Raw genomic sequence first — 27040 nt, 5'->3', positions numbered from 1 at the left:
CTACGCCGACGACGATTCTGTAAGCTTCAAGCGCGCTCTAGACGACATATCGTCGTCGGAGTCGTCACTTGAGGCCGACCTTTTCAGAGAGGGTTCCCCCATCTCGTCGTACCAGCTCGTCCCAGTGGCACGTTTCGGCTCGACGATCACCGAGCCTCCGGAGTCGCTGTCAGACATAGCCTCCGGAGACCCGACGACCGAGTCGTCGTCAGACAGAGTCTCCGGATCTGGCGATACCGGCGGCGGACTGGGGATGGAACTGGACGGGTTAATGGGGGAAAATGGTGGAGACCCCGTGTCCGCTTCGCTGTGTGGTGGAGACGGTGCGGGAACGGGGTTGATGGGGGAAGCTGGTGGAGACTTTCTCGGTGCGGACACGGGGTTGGGGTCTGCAACTACGGGGGAGGGTGAACCAGGTGCGGAAGGTGAACCCTCACCCGGCTCCCCCTCCTTGCGTGGAGCTTCCTCCGAGGCAGTAGGTGCGCCAGAACTTGGCGCCTTTGCTTGACCCCCACTCTTTGTCATAAAGACATAAGAGGAGGGACAAGCGCGAAAGACATGTCCCTCCTTCCCACAGAGTGAGCACACAACTTCGCTTGGGCAAGCAGCGGTATCATGCCCAAGACGAAGGCAGCGCCCACACTTTTTATTTGGGCAGCCCTTGGCTTCGTGCCCGGTCTCCCCACACCTGAAGCAGGTACGGGGCTGACCGGGGTAACGCACGTGAGCTTTATGCCCGGCAATAAAAAGGAAGGAGGGAATGTCCTGCTTGAGGTTGATCCGAACCTGTCGGTGCCCGTTCAACACCCCAGGGGCCTGTGCGTAGGAGCACATTTTAATGGCCTTGACAGCCCCAAACCGACCTAAAACAGTTGCGACAAGTTCCTGACGCACCTCTAGTCCTACGTGGATGACAGTTACCCATACGGAACGTTCGTATGGGGTAACTTGTCAAACCTTCAACCCCACTCAGCAACGTGACACCCTTCTGTCGGGTCACGTCACTGGTAAAACGTAGATCATACGTATTACGACCCTGGAGAGCTTGTAAAGCATCAACCTCTCCAGGCACAACAACACCCTTACCCTTTAAAATACTAAAAACTTGCACCGGTGGAACCGCTTGTTCACCGGTGAAGCTCAACTTAACAATTTTGGAATCACGGCGCGATGCCATGATACCGAAGGTGGCTAGACCACAGAGGAGTAACAAAAATAAACTAAGGACAGGTTTAAACTTAAAACGATATACGATAACTATATACAATATACGCACACACCCACCTGGCGGGAAGTATAGCACAGTACAGTTAAGTGAAAAATTGGGTGTTATCAGATGTAGAGCGAGAGCGAAAAAACACGTCCGCACTCCACGAAAACCAACTACCAGTTGTGCTTTTTACGTGACCCGCCATGCGGGATACAAAACGTCACGGCCAAACGGCACTACCGAACCATCCCATTCTGACAAATGAAACTCAGGTCTAGCGAACCAAAAAAACATACGCCCGCCGACCTGCAGAGACAAAACGCCCAACCCCCCCCCCAATCAAACATTCAAAAACCGACGAAAGGACTACCAGTTGTTGTATGTTCTCTTCAGCGAAACGCTCAGTACCTCGCTGGACAGATGCTTGGGATTTCGACCTTTCAACGTACCGGGTGGGGCTAGAGTTAAATGCGTGCAGTATGCCGATGACGTCACTTGTATTGTGTCGGACCGCGCCTCCTTCAAGCCTTTATTGAAGGTTTTGACCACCTTCCAAGAGGCTACTGGTGCCAGACTGAACAAGTCCAAGACCAAAGGACTGCGTTTAGGAGGTTGGCGCGGCCAATCCCTCCCGTTGCCACCACTTGGGCCGAGAAGGCTGATCAGGTGGAGGCAAGGCTCGACACATTCAGTCACAGGTGGCTCTCCCTCCCTGGGAAGGTTACAGTTGTTAATAGGTTTATTGTTAACCTCCTTTGGTATCCTGGTACGGTGATCGCCGCACCGGATCATGCCTTGGTGCGACTGGAGAGGATCATTTTTTATTTCATTTGGGGAAAGCGCAAACCAAACCTTGTCAAAACGACCGTTCTGTGTAAGACCCCCTTGAGCGGTGGGCTCGGTTTGGTCCACCTACCATCTAAACTGTGCTTTCTCCTCTTGAAAGGTGTTTTTGTTGCTTTTGAAAATTCTTCGTTTCCTTTTGCTTTTTTTGTTAGGTACTGGGGTGGGTTACTTTTTCGCCACCGCTGGCCAGGATCCTTTTCCAATAACCGGCCAAAGGCGACACGCCCTTCTGGGGCCTATACTCAGATTGGTGACTCTCTTCGTAGAATGAAAGAAGAGGGTGGGCCACATGTTCTGCTGAACGTGGCCCCCTCTGTGTTATACCCACCATTGTTTCGTTCAATGCTCGCGCCACTGTGCCCGTCGGCTTGCCGGACCGCCATCTCCCCAGATGTGTGGCGGTCCGTGTATTGTAAGTCACTAGATAGCCGTCTCCGGGACTTGGCGTGGAGGATTGCACATGGGGTCCTCACCACTAACCATTTTCGCCTAGTCAGGTGGCGATTAGGTGATGGGATATGTCCCGTGTTGGCTGTAAAGCCATCGAGACTATGCAACACCTTTTGCTGGAGTGTCCCTTTGTCCGGTTGGTGTGGGATTGGTTTCACGCCTTCGTTTTTGGTGTTATTGGTTGCACACAGTGGGCCATTAGTAGTGATTTTGTTTTGTATGGTTTGTTGCTTCCTGTGTGCCCAACCTGGGTTAGGGATATGCTGTTGTTGTTTTCCCCTGTCATCAGGAGACACATCTGGAACAGCAGATGCCGCCTAGTTTTCGATGGGGACGTCTGGAGGGCAGAGGATGTTGTCCCCCTCGTGCAAAGTGACATCAGGTTGCGCATGGAGGCGGACCATGCACGGCTTCCCGACACTGCCTTTCGTAGACGCTGGTGCAAGCCTGTCGTCTACTATCAGGACGGCGTTCCCCGGATGAAATTTGGAGTGAGTTAGTTGGTAGGTGTGGGGGTTGTGTGGTCGTTATATAATATTGGTCGTTTTAATTTTTCCTGTTTGTGGTTTGGGGTTGGCTTTTTGGGGCCGGTGTGTAGTGTTGTATTTGTTTTGCTTCTGTTGGCCTTTGGGTCCGTGTCCTTTTCGCGTCACGTTAAAAGCTGCGTTAGTAAGAGATTGATGGGTTTCAGTTGTTGTTTTACAGACTGGGATTGTTCTTGTTTCTGTTAACCTTTGGTCCGTGTCCGTTTTCTTAGCACGTAAAAAGCACACTGAGTTTGGTGCTACTGAGCATGTCTTTCGGGAAACTTTAGACAACTCCAACTAACTGAGTAAGGTGCTACTTAGCCCGTCTCGCGGGAAACTTGACATGACTCCCACTTACTCAGTTTGGTACAACTTAGTTGGTAGTTGGCTTTCGTGGAGTGCAGACGTGTTCGCTCTCGCTCTAAATCTATTACAGCTGTTATTATCACTGTACTGTACTGTTCTGTACTATACTTCCCGCCAGGCGGGTTTGGTAGCTTGTGTTTGTGTGTGCGTCAGTTTGTATATCGTTTGTAGTTTAGCCAACCGGTCTTTAGTTTGTTTTTTTGTTACTCCTCTGTGGCCTAGCCACCTTCGGTATCATGACATCGCGCCGTCATTCGAAAATTTTTAAGTTGACCTTCACCGGTGAACAAGTGCTTCCACCGGTGTAAGTTTTAGTATTTTAAAAAGTAAGGGTGTTGTTGTGCCTGGAGAGGTTGATGCTTTGCAAACTCTCCAGGGTCGTAATACGTACGATCTACGTTTTACCAGTGACGTGACTCGGCAGAAGGGTGTCACGTTGCTGAGTTGTGTCGATGGTTTGACAGTTACTCCATACGAACGTTCCGTATGGGTAACTGTCATCCACGTAGGACTAGAGGTGCGTCAGGAACTTGTCGCAACTGTTTTAAGTCGGTTTGGGGCTGTCAAGGCTACCAAAATGTGCTCCTACGCACAGGCCCCTGGTGTATTGAGCAGGTACCGACAGGTTCGGATCGACCTGAAGCAGGACATTCCCTCCTTCCTTTTTATTGCCGGGCATAAAGCTCACGTGCGTTACCCCGGTCAGACCCGTACCTGCTTCAGGTGTGGGGAGACCGGGCACGAAGCCAAGGGCTGCCCAAACAAAAAGTGTGGGCGCTGCCATCGTCTTGGGCATGATACCTCTGCTTGCCCAAGCGAAGGTGTGTGCTCACTCTGTGGGAAAGAGGGACATGTCTTTCGCGCTTGTCCCTCCTCTTATGTCTTTATGTCAAAAAGTGGGGGTCAAGCAAAGGCGCCAAGTTCTGACGCACCTTCTGCCTCGAAGGAAGCTTCACGCAAGGAGGAGGAACCAGGTGAGGATTCACCTTCCGCACCTGGTTCACCCTCCCCCGTCGTTGCAGACCCCAACCCCGTGCCCACACCGCCTCCACCACACCGCGAAGCGGACACGGGGTCTCCACCAGCTTCCCCCATCAACTCGTCCAATTCCGTCCCCAGTCCGCCGCCGGTATCGCCAGATCCGGAGGCTCTGTCTGACGGCAACTCCGGAGACTCGGTGATCATCGAACCGAAACGTGCCACTGGGACGAGCTGCAACGACGAGATGAAGGAACCCTCTCTAAAAAGGTCGGCCTCAAGTGACGACTCGGACGACGATATGTCGTCTAGAGCGCGCTTGCAGCTTACAGAATCGTCGTCGGCGTAGTTTTGCCTCATTGCCCTCTCATGGCCCATACATTTTCAGTCGCCACTTTCAACGTGAATGGCATGAGGCATCATCGCAAGCGCAGTCGCATTTTCCAATATTGTAAGTCAATGGAGGACGACTGCGTTTGCCTGCAAGAAACGCATATTTTGGAAGAAGATGTCCATCTGTGGGCTTATGAGTGGGGGGGGGGGGTGGGCTGCATGCTTCGTTTGGTTCCTCTACATCCTGTGGCACTGCCATCCTTCTGTCACTTCGTCAGGCGGGTTGTGCCACTAAGGTGGAGACGGACCACGAGGGCCGATTGGTTTGCATTATTCAAGTATACACAGGGTAATATCTCCCTTTGTACTGTGTATGCTCCCAATCGGTCTTCTGCTAGACGATATTTTTTAACACGCTGCCTTCCTTTGTTCATGGTAGTGCACCATGTGTCATGGTCGGAGTCTTTAACTGTGTCCCAGACTCGGGTCTTGAAAGACTCGGGGCTTCTGTGTCTGCTATTCCTGACGCTGGGATCTCAGAACTGGACAAACTCACCTCGGCACACCTTTTAGCCGATGTCTGAAGGCATATGCACCCGTGTAGTACGGGGTACACGTGGGTGAAGCCAAACAGGGAAGATGCCTCCAGGATAGATCGAGTGTATGGGCCCGTTAGTTTTAAATTTCCGGGTAGCGTGACACTGAGCTGTCCGCTCTCTGTCCATGACACCGTTTTAGCAAGATTTGTTTTGCCTTCCATTTTCCCGATCGGGCGGGGCCTATGGAAGCTTAACTGTCAGATACTTCCGCGAAGGTTTCAAAACCAGGTACAAAGGGATGGCAAACATTGAAGCCGGCTTTTGCCTCTACATCCCGATGGTGGGATGATATCAAGTTGCGCATCAAACGCTACGCAATTCAGTATTGCGTGACCCGCGCACGGCGTCGGAGAGAAAAATTCTCGAAGTTTGGCAACCCCTCGGCTGTCATCGCTTTGCAGACTTATTTCGATGAAAAGTACCACGATGCCCGCGTCAAGGCCCGTGTCGAAGCGGTGGAAGCTGAGGACCGCCCTTCACTGAGGTTTTACCAGTCCGTTACGCGTCACATCTGTGCGCGCTACTGATGGGATCGTGGTTAGCGACCCTCACAGCCATTTCCGCGTGTACAAAGATTATTATTCACGGCATTGTCCGCGTATATAAAGATTTTTATTCGAGTTTGTTTACGCGTGGAAATGTTCGATTTATTGAGGGGAATCTCAAAAACTGTTCCCCACGAGGTCAATGATATATTTTTTTTTGGGGGGGGGGGGCGGAATAACCACTGTTGAACTGGGTTCGGACGGGCCTCCGAGGGTGTTCTACCGAACCTTCTGGGCAATAATAGGACCCGACATCAGAGCCGTCTTCGAAGACGTCTGGGCATGATCACTTTGCTGACCAAGTCTGGGGACCCCTTGGATCCTCATAACAAGCGTCCGATCACTTTGTTAAATGTGGACTACAAGTTGCTGGCTAAGTCTTTGTGCAACCGCCTTGCGCTGGCTATGACGCATCTTTTGTGTGATATTCAGACTTGTGCAGTGAAGGGTCATTGCATCCAGCAGAACTTGTGGTTGATGCGCGACTTGACCGACTTTGTTATTGAGCGTGATTTGCCATGTGCATTGGTCTCTTTTGACCATCCGAAGGCCTTTGTCATTGTGGATCGCGGTTTTTTAATGAATGTACTGGAGACGTGTTGCACCCTAAATTTTCGTAAATGGATTCCTGTTATGTATCAGGAAAGTTTCAGTTCTGTGATTGTTAATGGGTTTTGTTCAGAGGTTTTTAACGTAGAGGGGGGGGGGGGTGCGCCAGGGGTGCCCTCTGTCTCCACTACTTTATGTTATGTTAGCGAGTCCCTCTCTCGTCTTTTGGAAAGGGACTCGAGACTTGTTCCATTCGTTGTGCCAGTGGGTGCCAAAGTGAAATGCGTTCAATATGCAGATGACGTCACATGTGTTGTTTCGAGTCTGGGCTCCTTTCGTGCCCTCTCGCAGGATTTATCTATCTTTGAGAGAGCAACCGGGGGAAGTTGAATGCGGAAAAGACAAAGTGCCTTCACCTTGGTAGCTGGAGATACAGAGACTTACCATTCGGTGCATCGTGGTCGGATCAGAATATCAAAATTAATGGAATATGGTTCGGCCACGAGTGCCTTGTACGTGCAAAGAGAACGGACACGGACCAAAGGTCAACAGAACCCCAAAAAACAATCCCAGTCTGTATAACAACTACCGAAACCCACAAACAAAAATCTCTCACTAACCCACATATGTATATAACGTAGCGTTTAACGTGACGTGAAAAGGACACGGACAACAGGCCAAGGCCAACAGAACCAAAACAATAAATCACTACAAACCAGCCCCCAAAAGCCAACTCCAAACCACAAACAGAAAAACCCCCACCAACCCATATTATGTAACGACCACACAAACCCCCGACACCTAACAACTAACTCACTCCAAATTTCATCCTGGGAACGCCGTCCCGATAGTAGACGACAGGCTTGCGCCAGCGTATACGAAAGGCAGTGTCGGTGCCGTGCATGGTCCGCCTCCATGCGCAACCTAATGTCACTTTGCACGAGGCGGACGACAGCCTCGGCCCTCCAGACGTCCCCATCGAAAACTAGGCTGCATGTGCTGTTCCAGATGTGTCTCCTAATGATAGCGGCGAACAACAACAGCAGATCCCTAACCCAGGATGGGCACACAGGGGGCATCAAACAATACAAAACAAAATCACTACTAATGGCCTACTGTGTGCAACCAATAACACCAATGACTAAGGCGTGAAACCATTCCCACACCAACCGGACAAAGGGACACTCCAGCAAAAGGTGTTGCATAGTCTCGATGGCTTTAAAGCCCACACGGGGACAAGTCCTAACAGCTAATCGCCACCTGACTAGGCGAAAATGGTTAGTGATGAGGTGATGAGTGATGTGCAATCCTCCACGCAAAGTCCCGGAGACGGCTATCTAGTGACTTGCAACACACAGACCGCCACACATCTGAAGAGATGGCGGTTTGGCAAGCCGACGGGCACACAGGCGCGAGCATTGAACGAAACAATGGTGGGTATAACACAGAGGGGACTACGTTCAGCAGAACATCTGGCCCATCCTCCTCTTTGATTCTACGAAGTGAGTCACCAATCTGAGTATACACCCCAGAAGGGCGTGTCGCCTTTGGCCGGTTATTGGAAAAGGATCCGGGCCAGTGGTGGCGAAAAAGAACCCCCCCCCCAGAACCTAACAAAAAAGGCAGATGGAAACGAAGGATTCTCAAACGCAACGAAAACACCTTTCAAAAAGTGAAAGCGCAGTTTAGATGGTAGGTGAACCAAACCAAGCCAACCGCTCAAGGGGGACTTATACAGAACGGTCTTTTTGACAAGGTTTGGTTTGCGCTTTCCCCAAATGAAATACAAATCTCCAATCGCATCAAGACATGATCCGGTGCAGCGATCACCGTACCAGGGTACCAAAGGAGAGGAACAATAAAACTATTAACAACTGTAACCTTCCCAGGGAGGGAGAGCCACCTCTGACTGAATGTGTCGAGCCTTGCCTCCACCTGATCAGCCTTCTCGGCCCAAGTGGTGGCCTCCGGGGCACCATAACCTAGCCAGATGCCATTTACCTTGATCAGGACATCTGACCAAGTAGCATCGAACGGGAGGGACTGGCCGCACCAACCTCCTAAACGCAGCCCTTTGGTCTAGAACTTGTTTAGTCTGGCACCATTAGCCTCTTGGAAGGTGGCCAAAACCTTCGATAAAGGCTTGAAGGAGACGAGGTCCGACACAATACAAGTGACGTCATCGGCATACTGCACACACTTAACTCAAGCCCCACCCGGTACATTGAAGGGTCGAAAACCCAAGCATCTGTCCAGCGAGGTATTGAGCGTTTCGCTGAAGAGAACATACAACAACGGGGAGAGGGGACAACCCTGACGGACTCCCATTCGAACCGGGAAGGGACCAGAAGTTAATCCGTTAACAGTGACAATGCTCGTGACGTCCTTATAAAGTAACGAGACCCAACGAATAAACACTGGGTTCAATCCGAAGGACTCTAAGGTTCTGAACAGAAAGGCGTGATCTACCACGTGAAAGGCCTTCTCCTGGTACAAAGAGACCAGTGCACATGGCTAATCACGAACTTTAACAAACTCGATCAAGTCTCTCATCAACCAAAGGTTATGTTGAATACATTTGCCTCGCACAGCATAAGTCTGAAGAGGACCTACAATATCCGGCATCACATCTGCTAAGCGATTTCATAATGCTTTGGCCAGGATTTTGTAGTCTAAATTTAACAGCGTTATTGGACGCCTATTTTTTGGGGTCCAAAGGGTCTCCCGACTTTGGGAGGAGAACAATATTGCCAACCCGCTGTGTTTGGCTCATGTAATTCAACTGGAAAGCGGTAGCGAACACGTCTCTCAAATCCCCACCGAGAACCTACCAGAAGGTCCTATAGAACTCAGCAGGGAGGCCATCGGGACCGGGGGACTTTCCCTTCTTCATCGCTGCTACCGCTGTCCAGAGCTCACCAACGGAGATATTCGAAAACAAGCTATCGTTTTTACTCTGAAGGGGGGCCTTGTCTATACCAGACAACAAGTCTTCCTGGAGATCCTCGCTAACAGCAGCCCTGGAGTACAGGTTCGAAAAGAACGACCCAAATACTCCTAGGACTGCCTGCGGGCTCTCCACGACGACCCCACCAGGATGACGCACTGCCCTTATTCTGCGGTCAACCACAGAATTGGTGTCGTCCCGGTAAAAACGAATAGTGGGCTTCTCGTCCGCTTCAACAAACTGGATTCTGACACGCACCCGGGCTCCGTGCATTTCTCATCGAGAAACACCCCAAGTGCATGCAGATCAGACGATGAAGAACCATCCCTTGCTCTATTGCACAGGGAATGGAACTTGAATCTCCGTTGGTGAGCTCTCTCAACACAATACCTGATTGCGAACTGCTTGATGAGGGACTTGACCTCGTCCCACGAGACTAACGTATTGGTAAAAGCAGGCTTGAGGGATTGCCATCCTCTGTACTTCTCGACAAATTGCTCCTTGAAATTTTGCTCTTTGACAATTTCCGTGTTCATCCGCCAAAGTCCCATTTCCACATGAAAGGACTCCGGCAGCTGCAAGCGCAAAACAACTGCGTCATGATCAGACAAAGGAAAAGGACATGGAATAATCGAACACCGAGATCGAGGAAACTTGCGCGGGGCATAAAACCTGTCGAGTCTGGATGAAACTGATCCATCTGGTCTATGGTACAAGCAACCACCTGAGGAAACATCCACAAGATCTCGGTGCTTGACAAACAAGCCTATCTCAGTCATGCCGGTGGTACAATTGGGGGACTCTTTCCTCGAACGTCTATCTAAAGTAGAGTGAGGGACACAGTTGAACCCCCCCCCCCCCCAAGGATACAATTTGCCCTGCCCGGTTCAAAGGATGGCAAGACCGTGAAAAAATCTTTCCTACATTCTGGCCGGTTGTGGGCATAAAAATTGCACACTACAAACTCACCCCGCGTGAGCCTTAAGTGTATGCACACCACCCGACCTTCATGGTCTTTCTCCACTTTTCCCACACACATTTTTGGGACACAAAAATTACAGTCCCGCAAGATGCCCCTGATCCAAAGGAGGCATAAGGACCCCCCCCCCCCCCCTCCACCCCGACTCCAAGGACCAAAGATGAACATCACTCTTACAAGATATGTGGGTCTCTTGCAAAAGGACCACATCCACTTGGAGAATCTTGCAGAACTGTAAAATCTGCCACCTTTTGGGGGTACCCCTCATCCTATTCACATTAAGGGTGACGAGGGATAAGGTGTCTGGTGTCATTATCTGCGATGTTTTCAGGCCCCTAGCAGTGTTCCCCTTTTCCTACGAGAGAGCAGAGTTCTTAGCTACTCGTCAACATACGTTTTGGATCCCGCATGGCGGGTCACGTAAAAAGCACTCGTCAACATTGATCGAGTTGACCTCCCTGTCAGGAAAAAGAGGTCCACTAGCGACCATCGTGTCCGGTATAGCGGAAGCGACTGCGGGCAAGGTGGAAGGGCCGCTCGCGTCCATGAGATCAGTGGCCTGATTTGTCTCATTAAACCAATCGGAGGACTTCTTAGCTACTAAGGCTGTAGTGCAGTCCTCCATTGGAGAGTCCGAATCTAGGCCGAATCTGTCTCTTGGGCTAGTTGACTCGGGGCCCGACTAGTATCACCGATAGCGGGCGCAGCTACAGGTGAATCAGTACAAACGGCATCCTGCTCCGCATGCTGATCCGCTAGTTTTATCTCCGCCGTTTTGTCCAGCTCCGTCTCAGTGGGTAGGCTGACAGTCTCGGCCGGAGCGGCAACTTCGTTCAGGGACGTGGTGGGACACGAAAGGGGGTTCAAAGCCTCCACTGGCTCCTCGTAGCCGGTCACTTTCCCAAAACGCCCCAGTGTCCGCACACAAACCTGTTCAGACATGTCCAGGGGGAGATGGAGGACTGTCACCCACACCGAACTGTCATACTGTGTGACCTTCAGTCCCTCAAATCCCTCCAACACCTGGACGCCTCGGACGCAAACATTCATACCCGGAGAGTTTTAAGCTGATGCGCGTCAACTTCTCCAGGGACCTTTAAACCAACAGAACGCATAACTGAAACAAAAAACTTGTCCGGGGACGACCTTTTTTTGTGGTTGTGATGTTAAAGAGCATGAATGGAAGCACATGTGGTGCAAAAGTTTGATCAATTGAGGCAATTTTAGACGAGGTGTGAAGACCGGAGAGAGTGCTATAGAATGGTATTCTACTCCCTCGTAGTTCAACTTGAGGCACCTTTTGATTCTTTTTCTTGAAGTCTTAAGTGCCGTGTGTGAATTTGATATCAAATTGAGGAATACTTTGTAGTTTGAGTTCCTGCGGCTCCTGATTCGAGAAATTGATCTAGTAAGTGGGTACACCTTTACAGCTGTCGCACATTGGCCGTTAAAGGCCCCGTAATCGTTCACCTTGAGTAACCAAACTTCCTTGGCAATGACGGCAGTCCACTATATTTTATTTTGAATAGCTTGCAGTCCGTCGAAATGGGATGTATAGAGTTGTAACTTTCGAATATTCGTTTGTTATCCGCAACGAGTGATACGTTGCGTTGCCTCAGGAGCCGAAGGTGAGTCAAATGCTAGGCTCTTTTGAAGATACTAATGACCTTTGCCATAGGCACTGGATTGAGGGAAGTGCCTTTTATCGTAAAGTTCCTCCTTCTTGTTGTCTTGAAAGACGGAAAGGTTTATCTTCAAATTGCAACTCTGAGATCGACCGCGTTCATATAAACCATTTCGGTAGCTAGCTCTCTAGAGACGGATGATGGCCATCTGCTGCTCGTAAAGTTGCCGATGTATGGAGATCAAGCTCTTGGAGACCTGCACTTGCTTCTACTTCTGCCACTATGTACTGGTCGCCTTTCATGCTCCCTGGAAAGTCGCAGACCATAAACAACCATTTTTCTGGATGGTAGCGAAGCCAATCCAACACAAGGCAGTACCTCAAATAGGTTTCATAGCCTTTCCTTTTCCCTAGTCCTAGCTAGATGCTACCGTATTTGTCAGATAGACCTCTCCACTGTCTCCGGGACTTCAGTCGGCGCAAGGGTAGAATGTTACTGAGCAGGCTGCTTCTGCAGTTTCGTTCGTCTAGCCGAAAGCCACGACTTGATCGCCTTTCATTTTTTTCTGGTCTAATATAACACATGCGGAACAAGGATCGCGTCTGGAGTACGACCTTTATGTTGAACATTGCACATGTTTATCCCAATTCCGGCCCGGACGGAAGATGGAACATGTGGTACATGTATACGAGACATTCCTGCCAGATATTTTATCTGGTCAATGAAGGATATTTCACACTACTAGCGTACTACCGTAACTGGTAGCAGTAGCCACTCGAACTAGAAAACAGATACAGAGGGGACCGATACGCCTAGGGGAAAACTGAAGATAGTAACGAAGAACCAACAAGAGGTACCGCTACGGCCTTAACCCGAACAGACAATGGTCAATGGTCGCGGAAGGCTTAAAAAGCCACCAGAAAGAGCAATGGCTAACCTCATGCGCGGGAACCCGCAGCCTGACACGGAGTCTAAGGCTTACGCCTGTAATAGTTCAACAACATGCAAAGACAAGGCCACAAAGGGTTTTAACGGCACATCAGAGTTAAAAAGGTCTACAAATAACAGGATGGGAGATACAATACTACATAAGCACCGTTAAATAGGCGGGCAGCATAAAGCCACATCTCCTAACGGAGCAACAATGCCAGCAATATAGCAACAGAAAGCATCGCGAAACCGGCATTTGTACGAATTATTTCAGCCTAACCAAAAGCTTGATAACTTTAAAGGATATTTAAAGAGTGCTTCAAGAAGGTGAAGGAAAAAGTTGATTATGACGCAGTCAGTTCAAAAAATGACCACTAATGCGTAATGGGAGTAAAAATCTCGGAAGATTTCACTGTTCAAAACACGATCTAAATAGTAGATTAAGAATATGTTTATAATATATAGAATATATTTAGGAAGATAAAAAGAATGGAATAGAGAAAATATCATACTGGGAAAACATACCGTAATTCTTGCAAGCTTTTTTTTAAATTATAGAAAGGTACGTTTTCTTTTTTGTACAGTTTGGTTTTTTACTTTTGTGCCTGTGGCAAATAGTTCAGGTCACAATTGAAAACGAAATGCTAAACTAAAAGTAGATTAATATGATGTTTCAATGTTACGAAACACACACACGGTTGTATCATTTCAAATTTAGCGAATAAAGTTCCACTGCATTCTGCTAGTCTTGGTCTCTAGAATGTAGCAACAACAATGCGGTTTTATGGATAAGAGGTTATAAGTCGCCTACTTTTCCACATAAAGGTCCATTGTTGTTGTTTAGGGAAGAAAAAGGTCAGCAAGAACCCCAAGATTATTGCATGTGTATAACTCAAGATTAATTTCAGGATTATGATTGAACAGGAACCTAACCTTACTGGTGATGAGTGTACTGGTGTTGTATGGTGTTGAGTAGCTTATATTGGGATAGGATTATACATGCTAAGGTAGGAATCGGTGAAATCGTTCGATTCTCTTTCCTGACTATAATGGATGCGTAACATTGAAGCCTTAGAAGCCAAGTATTACACGGAAACTAAGTTGGGACCGATTTACTTTTACCTGTAGCAAAAGCCTTTCGTTACCTTAAGTTTTCAAAGCCGCTCTCAGTTGAGAGATTGAAGGTCCTATTGGAAATGTCCGTTGACCAACATCGTATAGTAAAACTACATATCTAAGAGAAAAAGAAGTCTAGAATTAGTAAACGGAAAAGAATCCCTAATATATATAAATGTTTGATAAATCGTTGAATTCCTGATGAGTTCGGTTTTACTTTATCTTGATGAACTGAACATTCATCCTGATATAACCTGTGTAGTCATACTGTATACAGCTTTAACATATCTAGTTGAAGAGTAATAATTACTTGACAGCGATTGCCTTGATATTTGGGAGTTATGGCAAAATTCACTTAAAAAGTCCAAAGTAACATTTAAACCTCGTTTAATATGAATGAGATTGCAGCATCCTCTGGAAAAAAATCACTACAGCAATCAACCGAACTTGCTCTATCAAGGCATGTATGGACGGCATTTTTTTGGTGAACTTTGCAACGCAACATACCCTGCGGACCTCTATAGTTTAAACAAAATCCAGTTACTGATCCCGGGGTGGTGGTGTACGCTCCCTTCTTTTTTTAATCCGTTGAAAATGTTGGTAGTGTTCATTGGCACATCCTTGCGTGCAGACCTAATTATATAGATAACTTTAAACATAAAGATGTCTTTAAACATCTACATTTAAGTCGGCTGAATTCACCAAACACAGAGCAGCACACCCTCTTATTTGAAAATCGGGATGTTTGGGGACTTTGGAGATGCTGGTGATTGTGCCACACTTCAAAGATTCTATCCCCATAAGAAACGTACTTAAAGAAGGCAGCACTATCGATATTTGTAATATATACGAACACCGAGGAAAATTGTTAGATTTGGAAAACCCAGAGTTGAACGTCCAAATGGCGCTATCAAATGTAAAGATTTTGACACAAATGGAAATTGCGATTATCTTGTGATAAGAACGTCTAAACTTCGACTAAGCACCAATATAAATGTCTTCGTGGGAACTATCCTAACTGCACTCGGCTTTAATTCTGTCCCTTCCGTTTTGAATCCCCAACGCAACTTTGAAAATTCCTCACTCTGATGATTATAAGGAAATGAACTTTCCAACGTCTCTACCAAAACCAAAACGATTGACTCAATTGTGTTTGTTGATGAATTTGGGTAAACAAACCTCCGAGGCAGATTCAATATTTCCTATTCTAAATGCACTCTGACCAAGTGGGTTTATTGGAAAAAAGCTGTCGCAATCGAAAATTGATTTTCTGTTGCCCTTCTGGCGCGAACGATTTACCGTAAAATCACTGCGAACGCCCATATCAGCATGTTCATTTACACAAATGTATCCTGTTATACTCGTATCGTCCACCTTTTTACCAAATTTCACGGAGGAAACGTCTGAAAACACTGTTTATTCTTTGCAATGCAAGAAAATGACATAATTTCGCAAACTACAATTTCGCAAATTACAATTTCGCAAACTACAATGCGGATAAGGGACCGAAATACATATATATACTATTCAAGAGAATGAGCCGCACACAAGCCTACCGGTCGTAAACAAAACAGAGAGATTTGGTTGGCACATAATGTATTAGACGGGGCTTGCAATTTTTGCATGAAGTTTGTAGAATGCTCAAAATGTTTAACGACAGGTAACTCAATAATAACAATCATGATTATTAATATGAAAATTGCATATAACGGTGTTATTTTCACTGAGCTTTGAGAGCAGAAAGCTGGAAAAGTCGAAGTTAAAATTTGGCAAATACACATTGTGACTTTAACATACACTGAAGCGTCGCAGGCGATTTGTGAGCGAAAAAACAAGGTATAGACTTAGTTCACTGATATGAACATAAGAATGACGTAAATAGGGTGCACTAGACAACTAAACTTGCCGCAACAGTGCACTGTGTTGACAACTGAGGAATATTGTCTCATATCTGGCTCAATAGCCAATGCTAAATAGATCAATTTCCTAACATCCTAACTGTCTGTATTCGAGACCAGTTCGCACGAACATTTATTAGGTAGGCTAGATATGACACTTGCTTCGTCGAACATGGTCAAGAAATGGTCGTTGTTCGACCGATAGTTGACAGAACGATAGTTTAAACCTTGATTCTCTCACGATAACGGGATCGTAGAAATGAGATGTATAGACATAAGACTTACATTTATCAGATTTAATACCTATAAAGGTACAATGTACTTATTTTTGCATCACCAGGCAGCATGTGCCCACATGCTACCAATTGAATACATCCTGCAGCCTAGGTAATTGACCTGGCGAGAACGTTACGAACATACCGTACAATTTAATGCCAAATATAGCATGAACGGACGGATAATTATGTTTATTGTGCTGCACAACCACCACGTGGTGACGTGTCTGCGTGTACCTGTCCCAGTCCTGTTCATTTGTTTCCCGCGTGTTCCCAGACCATGAACTGTGCGATATTAAAAGAGGAGGTATTTAAATAACAGACGAGACAGTTCCCTTGTTCGTTCAAGATATTAACCACCGAGGAGCGCTGTTTCTAGACGAACGTGTCATCCAGTGTCACTGGGAGGTTTACCATAATTTCATCCACAACAGATTTGCCGATGCTTTTTGCTCTGGTTTAGTTTCAGCAAATCTGAGATTCTCCATTATTCCGACCAAGGATCTGCAGAGAACCCGTTTTATATATAAACTATCAAATACCCGGAAGGAGATAATCAATAGGCCTAGGGCCAGTGAACACCCACCTCACCGTACCAATGGTGTTCCAGCGAACCTACTGTCCGAGGGTCAATTCCAGGATTAAATGTGTATCAAATATTGTTGTCCGGAGCGATAAATTATTCTACCAATCAGGAGGAATGCATACATGAAGGTCACCGTAACATAATATTTACAGTTATTTACTTACTATGTTCTTGGAAGTAGTTGATCCACTATATAATACAGAGACTATGCTATCCACTAGCCAATGATACTGACATGTCATTTCATTCCTTTGTGTTACACAATTTGCATACTAAGTGATCCGAGATCCATAGAGGCTCAAAAACTGAACTCGTTCAAATGGGAGTAAGGCGTGGCACGCATGCAAACCTTGTAAATTAGAATATTTGCCGACAACTGAGCTTACGCTTATCACTTTTCGGTTGGCCGTTAGTCTAGGCTCACGTGTTCTCCTGATATGTTTTCTTCATATGTAAATGACATTGCTTTGCTTAAGTTTATTAAGGCTATGTAAGCATAAACATACCACCGTGAACCGATAGGCTTATTAGGTTTTAATGTGTCACTGAATTATAAAAGTGATTTACTTGTGGCCAGACTTTTATGTGGGTATCTGCATATTGCATGTATTTGCGTTTGTTCGACGTACGTCACCGATCAACTTGCAATGTTATAACGTTCACCTTTCCTATTGGTTCCTTACATATTTCTAAACATTTCCAAGAAAGCCTGTGTAAACTATAGCGTGACCCAGTATGCCGCTGGGTAATGCTGAAGTCAAGGTCGTGTTTGTTTACCCTTCAACGCTTTGTAAGTTGAAGTTGTTCACTAGCTTCACTCATATACTCTTGTTATTGTGTGTATTTTATATTTAATTTGTACTGTTCATGAGCATAATTATGTGTTAATTATTTGCTGCCTTATTACTATGGACACTTCTTCTTATGCTTTAATGTACTATACCTTTAAAATGAATCTATACTTCTTCTTCTTTTGTATTTTCACCGTGATTTAATATCACGTGTGAGTGGATAAGTATTCTGCAATTCAACTTTACAGATGATTTTTGGCACTTTATCAACTGACGTTAATGTATGACTAACTATTGGAAATAATTATTAAAGATAATGTTTCCTTAACTCGCCTTACATTTTCTCGAAGGTAGTTATACGCCTGCACATATCCTCAACCCATTTTGCCCATCCCACTTTATGAGGCCTCCCATGCACAATGAGTGCTTTTTAAGTGACCCGCCATGCGGTATCCAAAACGTCACGGCCAAAAGGCACTACCCAACCATCCATTCTGAAAAACAATCCACTCTGACAAGTCAAGCGAGCCAAAACAGGAAATATATTCTAAGTTTGTAACAGTTGTAGGATAGGATATTGGAAATATTTCTGTTTAATGGATTGTTGACAAGCAATCTAAAAGTGATCCTAGTTAGATTTAGTATATATAGATAAGGCATTAATTGTCTACCTCATGTTGACATCATAGGTTCATGAAGTATTTCCATATCCTGACCTTATATATAACTTACTGCTGTTTTTCAATCTGATTTTTCTAAACATATTATGCTTTTCATGCAATATATCATGTTGTCATAGTGCGGTTCTAATAACTTCCGTATAGCATTTCATTCAAAGTAGGGGGTAGCTGTCTAGGTCAAGGCAAAGAAAATATTTATACAATACTTTCCAAAAACAAAAGAAAGGAAACTGCATACACGAGGATGCTTACCTTAATATTTCGGCAATATTTTGTGGACAATCATGTGCTTCGTAGCTTGCATTGTTCTTCCCCCATCCTCTACCCTGAAAGGGTATGGAGCCTGCAAAATATATAAATGGCAGCAACATTGTTGGGAATATAAAGTTGTAACCATCAAGAAAATTCGAAATATCAAGCAGATGCACCTTTCAATGCATATTTTTAACTGACGCTGAACACTAAAATGCTTCATACACAATGATATAACTCGAAGTTCCCATTTTAGTTACATTGAAAGTACATTACGTATTCTGATGAAGTTATTTTCCCATATAACCTTAAATTACCTTACCCTACCCCTTACACCGATAACTCCATTTTTGACGATTCCATTTTTCCTCTCACTAATGTATCTATATAAATACTATATATGGTCTATCATAACGCGTGTGTGTGTATGGACGCCTTAAACAATTGTACAATTGTGCTATATGGAACCAACCGAGTCGTCGGGTAACATGACGCATTTCGGGAAGGGGCGACCGCCCCCCCCCCCCCTCCCGAGCAAATTTTCTTTATGACATCGCTAGTAATTTCAAAATAGACAATGCTTAGATGCAACTTACAAGGCCTGGGAAGTGTCATTTCCAGCGATCTGGGAGGCATTTTCGGCCAAAAATTCGCGCCAACTCATGGTGGAGCTTCGCTTAGATAGATTGCCTACAGGCTTCGCCCCTCCCTTGGCAATTACTCGCTACACGCTTTTTCGAATTTGTAAAGCAAAGAGCAGATATAACATCATATCAGTGAGAATTGAAATGCATGTTCCAGGATGAACAGCCCCAAAAACTGTCTATGTGTGTAGTCAAAGGTGTAGGAGCCCAATTGGATTTGGGGGCTGTAATGACTTGCCCGAAAAAAAGCCAAAATTTTTCGCTCGCTAAGCGCGCGTTTAACATATCGATGCCAATATCATGTAAGCGAGCATGGGCGTCAGCAGGTTTCAGAAAGTGGGGGGGGGGGGGGACACTATACTATCTAAGCGGAGCGCCACCATTGGTTGGCGCGTAGCGTACCAGAAAATTTTGGGTACATAAGACCCCCTAGATCGCAGGAGACGGCCTTCCTGAGTCGTTTTTAGTTACATCAGAACCAGATCTGTGAGGAGAAATTTTGTCTCACAAAACTAAATTCCGACAGAAAGTACTGGTAGAAAGATGCCGTTCTGACACCAAGGGAAACGAATTACACAGCGTCCATCTCAAACGAAATATTTTCGGTAGTTTGGTATCATATAATACCCTGCATACAGGCAGAATACTGTCTGTAGGGCCTAAAATATATGATATTACCTTCCTGGTGGGGTCTTCGACTTGTTTTCAAGTTGAAATGCGTCGTTTTCTCTGATTCACAGTGTAGGGCAAGGGGAATTCCATTTCTGGCGAGAAGGGGTGCTTCCACAAAACACTCTAAAACATCGTTCAAACATCGCACAAACTTTTATCAGAGGTCTCGGACGAAACGGGGAGGGTGAATATCGGAGGAAGGGGGATAAAGGGCCAAGCACTGTTCTAATTTCCAGTGCAATTTATTGATAATGATTCTTAAGCTAGATTCTACTTGAATCAGCTCAGCAATTGTGATAGAAAATCGCGCATATGCATGTGATTTTTTTAATAACTGCTCTGAAAAGTGGGGGGGACAAATGATATGATATCCCCTCCACTTTTGAAAGTGGGGGGGACATGTCCCCCCCGTCCCCCACCTGTTGACGCCCATGTAAGCGAGCATCGGTCATTACATCGCTTGCCATCGTTTACCGTACGGTCGGTGAAAGTTGCACAGTATACCGCCGGATGCTAATGTAAACAACCAAATGTCTTATGTAGATGGAGAAAAACCATACAGATCCATTTATGTCAAAACTCTCTTTTACAGTAGTAATATCGGCCAAGCTTAGAACTTTATTTTAATTACCAAGGAGATCATTTTTAAGCTATTCATTGCTTTTTTATTTTTCTTTCAGTACACTCTAAAAACTGTTGGGCAAAACTGGTTGAGCAAACAAAGCATTGCCCAATATGAGTCAATATTAACCAACAATTGAGTAAAAGAAATTACACAACTGATATGGGTAAACTTTGTTGTGCAAAAATTAAGATGTAGTTTATTGTTACTTTCTGTTGGGCAAATAAGCTTGATTTGCCCAATGTTGTGCAAAAACCAGCATTTTCGCGCCATTACTGTACTGGTATTCTGCGCGATGTGCATGCATCATGAGTAGATCGTATATAGTGAAAGTACACAATGGCTGACGAATTTGTTAGCACTATACTCAAGAGGTGGGAAATGCCATAGTTATGTGCTACATTTGAATGTGAGCGTAAAGAAAAACAATCCTCTGCTTGGTGTGTGCATCGAACACTGCGATCTCTACATATAGTGGTATCGAATGATCGTTCGTTCTCTCGGTGCTACATGTAGGCTATACCAGGCATACGTAAAGTCTTCTGATAGTAATACTAATTGTATTTCCAGCATAGTTGTATTACGTTAGGCTAGCTTGTAGTGAAGCGATTGACAGGCGCGCCCGCAAGTGTGTACTAGGTCTATATTACTCACATTGTATTAACGTTGCGAACGCCTGTGTGATGCAGATCCTCGTCAACTTACGGTAAGCTATGCGTATGCAACAGGTCTCTCTAGCCTATATCTTGGCTAGACAAGGTTTCATTTTAGCACATTTGCGTTGTAAATCATAAATCGTACTCCGTTGTTTTCTTTAAGGTTTGACCACATTAAATGACCACATTAACCCTTATTAGCATAACGTTAGACCTAGCATGTCACAACTTAGGCCTAATGTTAGACACGTACAGTACGTTGTTAATGCTAGTAGTAGTACGTACATACAGTAGTATCATAATGGACCCTTCGAAGTCCGAACACTTTAGCACTAAAATGCTCCAGAATTGTATTTGTACACACTTCTTTTAAAATGATACTATCGATGGCAGAAGAAACATTCTCGTTAGAAAAAAAGTCGCTTCATAGGTTTCGTCAAATTGATACTATTGTATTTGTGCCATGGTGAAATTATGCATTCGTAAGGGATGTCCGAACTTCGAGGGTTTTTCGAACTTCGAAGTAGCCTAAGTTAGGCCTGGCATTTAATGAGTTCTAGGCTATAATAATATTGGTATAGCATAGAACATCAGTGCTCGTAATGTTATAGGCCTATAATGCTGTTTGCATATTTTTCTCTTTCCTACAGGTAGAACAGCACTTCGAATTATTACAAATACCAATTAACTGCCAACAAATTATACAACATAGTGGGATATTTGACGATGGACATCTTGTGCTATACAGGCGATCATCCTAAACTGGCCGAACTTTTTGCATTTAGAGAAGACGTTGGATGCACTGACTGATGGTAAGCCTAATTTAATGTAGTCGTGGCCTGTGAATTCATTGCTAGCTTCATTCAGAGCTTATGCCATGACAATAGAGTTTCTCTTTCCAGTATATCTGTAAAGATGGGTCAATATTTGGATATACCATCAAAATATGTTTTTGGTGGATTGTTAATTTTTAAAAATCTATCAAAATCAACTGATCTGAATGGACCAAATCAGGTTAATGTCAATAGTGGCTTCTGAACCTTTCTGCAAACTTTCTCCAATCATTACACTCAATATGATTAATTGGCTACTATTTTTTTTTTGTAGCCGCTTTCGGGTTTGTGTGTGGTTGAAGTGAGACCCAGCCCTGTTATAATATTAACTTAATGACAGTCACTTGGACATGTATCAGTGTTGTCTGTAGGTTCCACATAGGGTTTGAATAATTCTTTCAAAAATCTTTGGACAATTGTATTCAGATTTCAGTACAACTGTGTCAATGAAAGGTTAGCACTATGGGCTTTTTCATTTTTTCCCTTCAAAATCTTACAAAATTTGCCTTGAAATTAGTGTGTAGGGTAGGTAATTAAGTCTTCTAATACAAATGTGTAGGTCCCCTATGAGTACACATGTCACATTAACTTTCATGTTGCTGTTATTAATGTGTATGAGCCTTAAGTTGTGGAGCAAATTTAGGGCGATGTATCCCTTGAATTTTATCGTCAGTCTTTGAAGTTTTATATGGTCAGACTATATTGTGCCTTATTAATTTTTTGTCGTTTATACCTGCAAGCATTCTCATTTCTTGCCTTAATCTCTTTACAGATGAAAAGAAGAACTTAGCTTTCTTTCTGTTGCCATTGCTTTTTCGAGGACGGGCAAAGAAAAGCGGGTCAACTACGGTGACTAGTTGCCTTCAAGCATTCATAGACGATCAGCAAGTAGCAAAATCATTAATTATATTTTAAGTAAAATTCTTTTGGTGGTACACCTTTTGGTTCATACCAGCTCAGCTGATAGTTTGTTTAACCTTATAAACTTGGTGTGTTGTTGTTTATAGTGAGCAGAAAAATGCTACTTATTGTGCTAGTGGTCAAAGGTCATTTGAGGTTAACAAGGGCCAAACACTTAAAACCTTGTAAATATGCTAACTTAAAAGGTGAAATGTGTAAAAGTAAGTTGGCCTGACGTTTCGATCCTAGCAGGATCTTCTTCAGAGGCTAAATGACAAGTTACAGTAACAGAGGGGACAAAAACACGCACAGAATACAGACAGGTTAATGAGCACGGTGAACACAATGAGATGGATGAAAGGGCATTATAAGTAGAAAGAAACAGGAGAAGAGGAGAGGAATGAGATAAACTGTGGAGGGACAAAGAGAGGATTAAAGGCACAGGGTAAGGAATAAACTGGAGAGGGACAAAGACAGAAAGGTGTGGAGAAAAAAGGAGGGGAAGAGAGCTGTGAGAAGAAGATTGAAAGGGGGGGGGGGGAGAAAGGGGAGAAGGAGTGGGGGACAGAGGAAAGTTAGTCATGTCCTTCCTGAATGTTCAGCCCATGAGGTTGAATGGTACGAAGGCGTTGCATCCAGAGCCTCTCTCTGCTGATTCGTACTAGGTCAGGACGGCTACCTAAGGATTCAATCCCCTGTAGGGACATGTCGTTAATGGTATGGTTGGGAAGGTTAAAATGTTCTCCAACTGGGGTCTCAGTCTTCATGGTGTTGACTGTGGATCTGTGACCATAGAATCGCTTCTTGAGGGTGGTTTTGGTTTCGCCAACATACTGGATGCCGCAAACTCTACAAGAGATCAGATTAATGACATTGGTGGTAGTGCAAGTGATGTGACCCTTAGTCTTGTGTGTGAGTTGCATGCTGTGGCTGGTGATGGAATTGGATTCAACAATGTGGTGGCTGCAGACGATGCATCTCGAAGTACGATCACATTTGAAGGTACCATGCTGAATGGGTGTGGGGTTAGAAGTTAGAGGTGGAACAGCAGCACGTACAAGAAGGTCTCGTAGGTTGCGTGGTCGTCTGTAGGCGATGATGGGTTTTTCAGGGACGGCTCGTTGGAGTCTATCTGAAGTGAGGAGAATGTTGTGGTTGTTAGAGGTGATTTTCTGAAGGGGAGGAAGATTTGGGTGGAAAGTAACAACCAGGGGCAGCTTGTTGTCGCAATCTCGTCCCTTTTGTCCTTCACTGCCAAAGTAGATGGTCTGGAAAGGGAGCGGACTCTCTGAATGGCTTCACGCACCCTTCTGGCACTATGGCCCCTGGCAATAAGGTGTTTTTCCAAAGCATCTGTATGGCGAATGAAAGAGGAATTGTTAGAGCAAATGCGACGAAGACGAAGTGCTTAACTGTAGGCATTTCCAGACTTGCAGTGACGGGCATGGCAGCTTGAATAATGGAGATACTGGTGTGTGTCTGTGGGCTTGGTGTATAAATCTGTAGAGAGAGAACCGTGTTCCTTGCGAACAGTCACATCGAGAAAGTTAACCTGTTGGTGAGAGTAATCAGAGGTGAATTTGATGGTGCTGTGGAAAGAATTGACGTGATTGATGAAGGTGAGCAGGCTATCCTCATCACTGGTCCAAATGAAGAAGATGTCATCAATGTGAGATCAAGAGATGAGCGTACAGCACTCTCCTCACTGATGTCTCGCAGTGACATTATCATCAAGCCAGCCGACAAAGGTTCTGCAGTTGTCATCCAGGATCAACAGGATTACATCAAGGAAGCCATGCGTCATCTCTCCAACAGTGATATTTACACTCTTCTTGATTCTGATCCCACAGATATTTTCTCCCAGCAGATAAAACAGACCATCACTGATATGTACCAGCGGAACCAGATCTCTAAGAAGGCTGTTTCTTTCCTTTCTCCCACAGACTGTAAGGCAGCCAGGTTTTATCTCCTGCCCAAAATTCACAAGCCTGGTAACCCTGGTAGGCCTATCATTTCGGGCAATGGGTCCCCCACAGAGAAGATATCCTTGTTTGTGGACCACTTCATCAAACCTCTTGTTCCTCAGATTAATTCTTATATCCATGACACTCCAGATTTCCTCAGGAAACTTGAAGATATCAAAAACCAAATCCCCAGTACAGCCATCATCGGTACTTTCGACGTCACTTCTCTGTACACTAACATCCCTCATGCTGAAGGTATCGCAGCCACGTGTGCAGCCATGTCTAAGAAGGTCCACCCTTGTCCACCCATCTCTGACATCAAAGCTCTCATGCAACAGGTTCTCACCAAAAACAACTTCACGTTCATGGACAAGCATTACCTTCAAAGACACGGGACTGCCATGGGAACCAGGATGGCTCCTTCCTTTGCATGTCTGTTTATGTCTAGCCTTGAAGAACGCATGCTCAGTACGGCTCCCTGCCGTCCCCTTATCTGGTGGCGCTACATTGATGACATCTTCTTCATTTTGGACCGACTTCAGATTGTTCCTCCAGTATGAATTCTCACAGCATTCAGTGCTTGACTTCTATTTACCTAGTTAAATGATCTGTGACTTCCATCCAAAGCAATAATTACATAAACTCACAATGGGGATAAACACATATCAACAATATTAAAGCTGAAAATATTAGCTATCCATATTTTGCCATTGTTTACTATATTCAGTTCTTGAAATGTGTTGACCACAGAAGACCTCCTGCATGTTGACTCAACTACACAAGGTACAGGTGCAACACACAATCAATTACAGCTTAATGTTGGTCTCTTTCAAGCAACTCTGGTCTAAATAAGTGAATATAATATCACTGATAATTTCCAACATATAGTCAATTGAAGCTAACCATTTTATGTTTTAAACAAGGACACACAAACCGAAAAATATTGATACACCATTGTATCTGCAATTGCTTTAACAAGGAGCCAAGGCATATATTGCTAACATTTTGATTGTGCTTAGATGATTGATGAACTGTAAAATTTAAACATCGTTTCAAACAAAAGCCAAATGGTTACACATCTCACATTGATTCTACATACTAGAAATAAAAGCAGCTTCAAGATCAAAATTATAAGTGATCATAGGGACACTGCTGGCACCTGATCTGTTAAACACACAAAATTAAATGTTTGTTTGATATACCAACCCTGCCTCAACCTTTCACAACTGTATACAATAACAAATCTACCCCCCCCCCCCCCCAAAAAAAAAAATACAGATTTTTTGTAGGTACAGTTTGACAATTCAAACAGTTACTATTTCCCTTTAATATGTAAATAAATATGAAACTAAAGCAACCTTAAAATGTAAACATGTCAGGTTAATACCGAGAAACCATTTGAAAAGTTTGTTGCAAGACATTTTAACCCTTAAACACTTCTGTTTGCTACGAAGGCTCCAAAGGCACTCAGTGAACGACTTTTGATAAAACCAAGTTCATATACCTCAGCATGGAAAAACTCCCAAACCCCCTTACATTGAGTTTGGAAGTTGATGTCCAACACATAATGACTTTAAAACAAATAGTCTACTGCCGGTAGGAGTGAGGACTGATTAATGGATGTCTCTCAATTATCACAAAAAAAATGCTGAGGGGAACCTTTGCTCTCTCCTGAGCACAGAATGAATGGCTGTGGTCGCTCATCCTTCGATATTGTCTTGCAGTAGTCCTCTAACACTTGTCACCGACTGCAAATTAAAGAAAATAAACTCCTTGAGTTGCAAATAAAATGTAACAAAAACAGGTGGATAGACAGAGTTTTAAGACTTCTGCACAATGCTATGATACTGTGGACCAGAATAATTAATTAAAAAAAACAGGTCAGGAAAGTCAACATAGTCATCTTGACAAGGTTTTCAAAGTGTAACGCCCACCCCATTAATGTCAAATGACCTTTCCCTTGCACTATCAAGTACCGGATCACTTCATTATTATGACCAGGGTTTACATACCGACGATGAAATTTATTGAACCTTCCCCCATTTCATCACTAGTGTAATTAGAAAAAATTGCCCTGGTGGCTTCTAATGACCTCTGACCTCTACTATAATCCATGGGATTCATGGACTCGTGTTGGCAAACCTATATGCATCACATATGAGATTCATCTAATTTACAAGGTTTTAAGTGTTTGGCCCTTGTTAACCTCAAATGACCTTTGACCACTAGCACAATAAGTAGCATTCTTCTGCTCACGATAAACAACA

At 44.7% G+C, this 27040-nt stretch overlaps 1 protein-coding gene and 1 long non-coding RNA gene across 5 annotated transcripts in view; one reads left to right on the top strand and one right to left on the bottom strand.

Annotated features, from left to right (window-relative positions):
* LOC139983335 (uncharacterized) overlaps positions 1 to 27040 on the bottom strand; it is a 111225-nt gene that overhangs the window by 69144 nt on the left and 15041 nt on the right. For 2 of the 4 annotated variants that reach the window (XM_071996849.1, XM_071996850.1), the window contains one exon: positions 14030 to 14118. The exons of 1 other annotated variant lie outside the window; for it this stretch is intronic. In XM_071996849.1, the coding sequence (XP_071852950.1) occupies positions 14030 to 14118 (89 nt within the window). Of the gene's footprint in view, positions 1 to 14029; positions 14119 to 26073; positions 26522 to 27040 lie in introns of those variants that run through there. One more of the 4 variants, XR_011798609.1, reaches the window with a different exon arrangement.
* LOC139983367 (uncharacterized) lies at positions 20654 to 24051 on the top strand. Its single transcript, XR_011798634.1, has 2 exons — positions 20654 to 21888; positions 22682 to 24051. It is a non-coding gene; the product is annotated as an uncharacterized lncRNA (long non-coding RNA).

This window comes from Apostichopus japonicus, chromosome 16 (assembly GCF_037975245.1).
Source record: "Apostichopus japonicus isolate 1M-3 chromosome 16, ASM3797524v1, whole genome shotgun sequence".
NCBI classification, from domain to species: domain Eukaryota; kingdom Metazoa; phylum Echinodermata; class Holothuroidea; order Aspidochirotida; family Stichopodidae; genus Apostichopus; species Apostichopus japonicus.
This window is presented reverse-complemented; position numbering and strand designations above follow the sequence as displayed.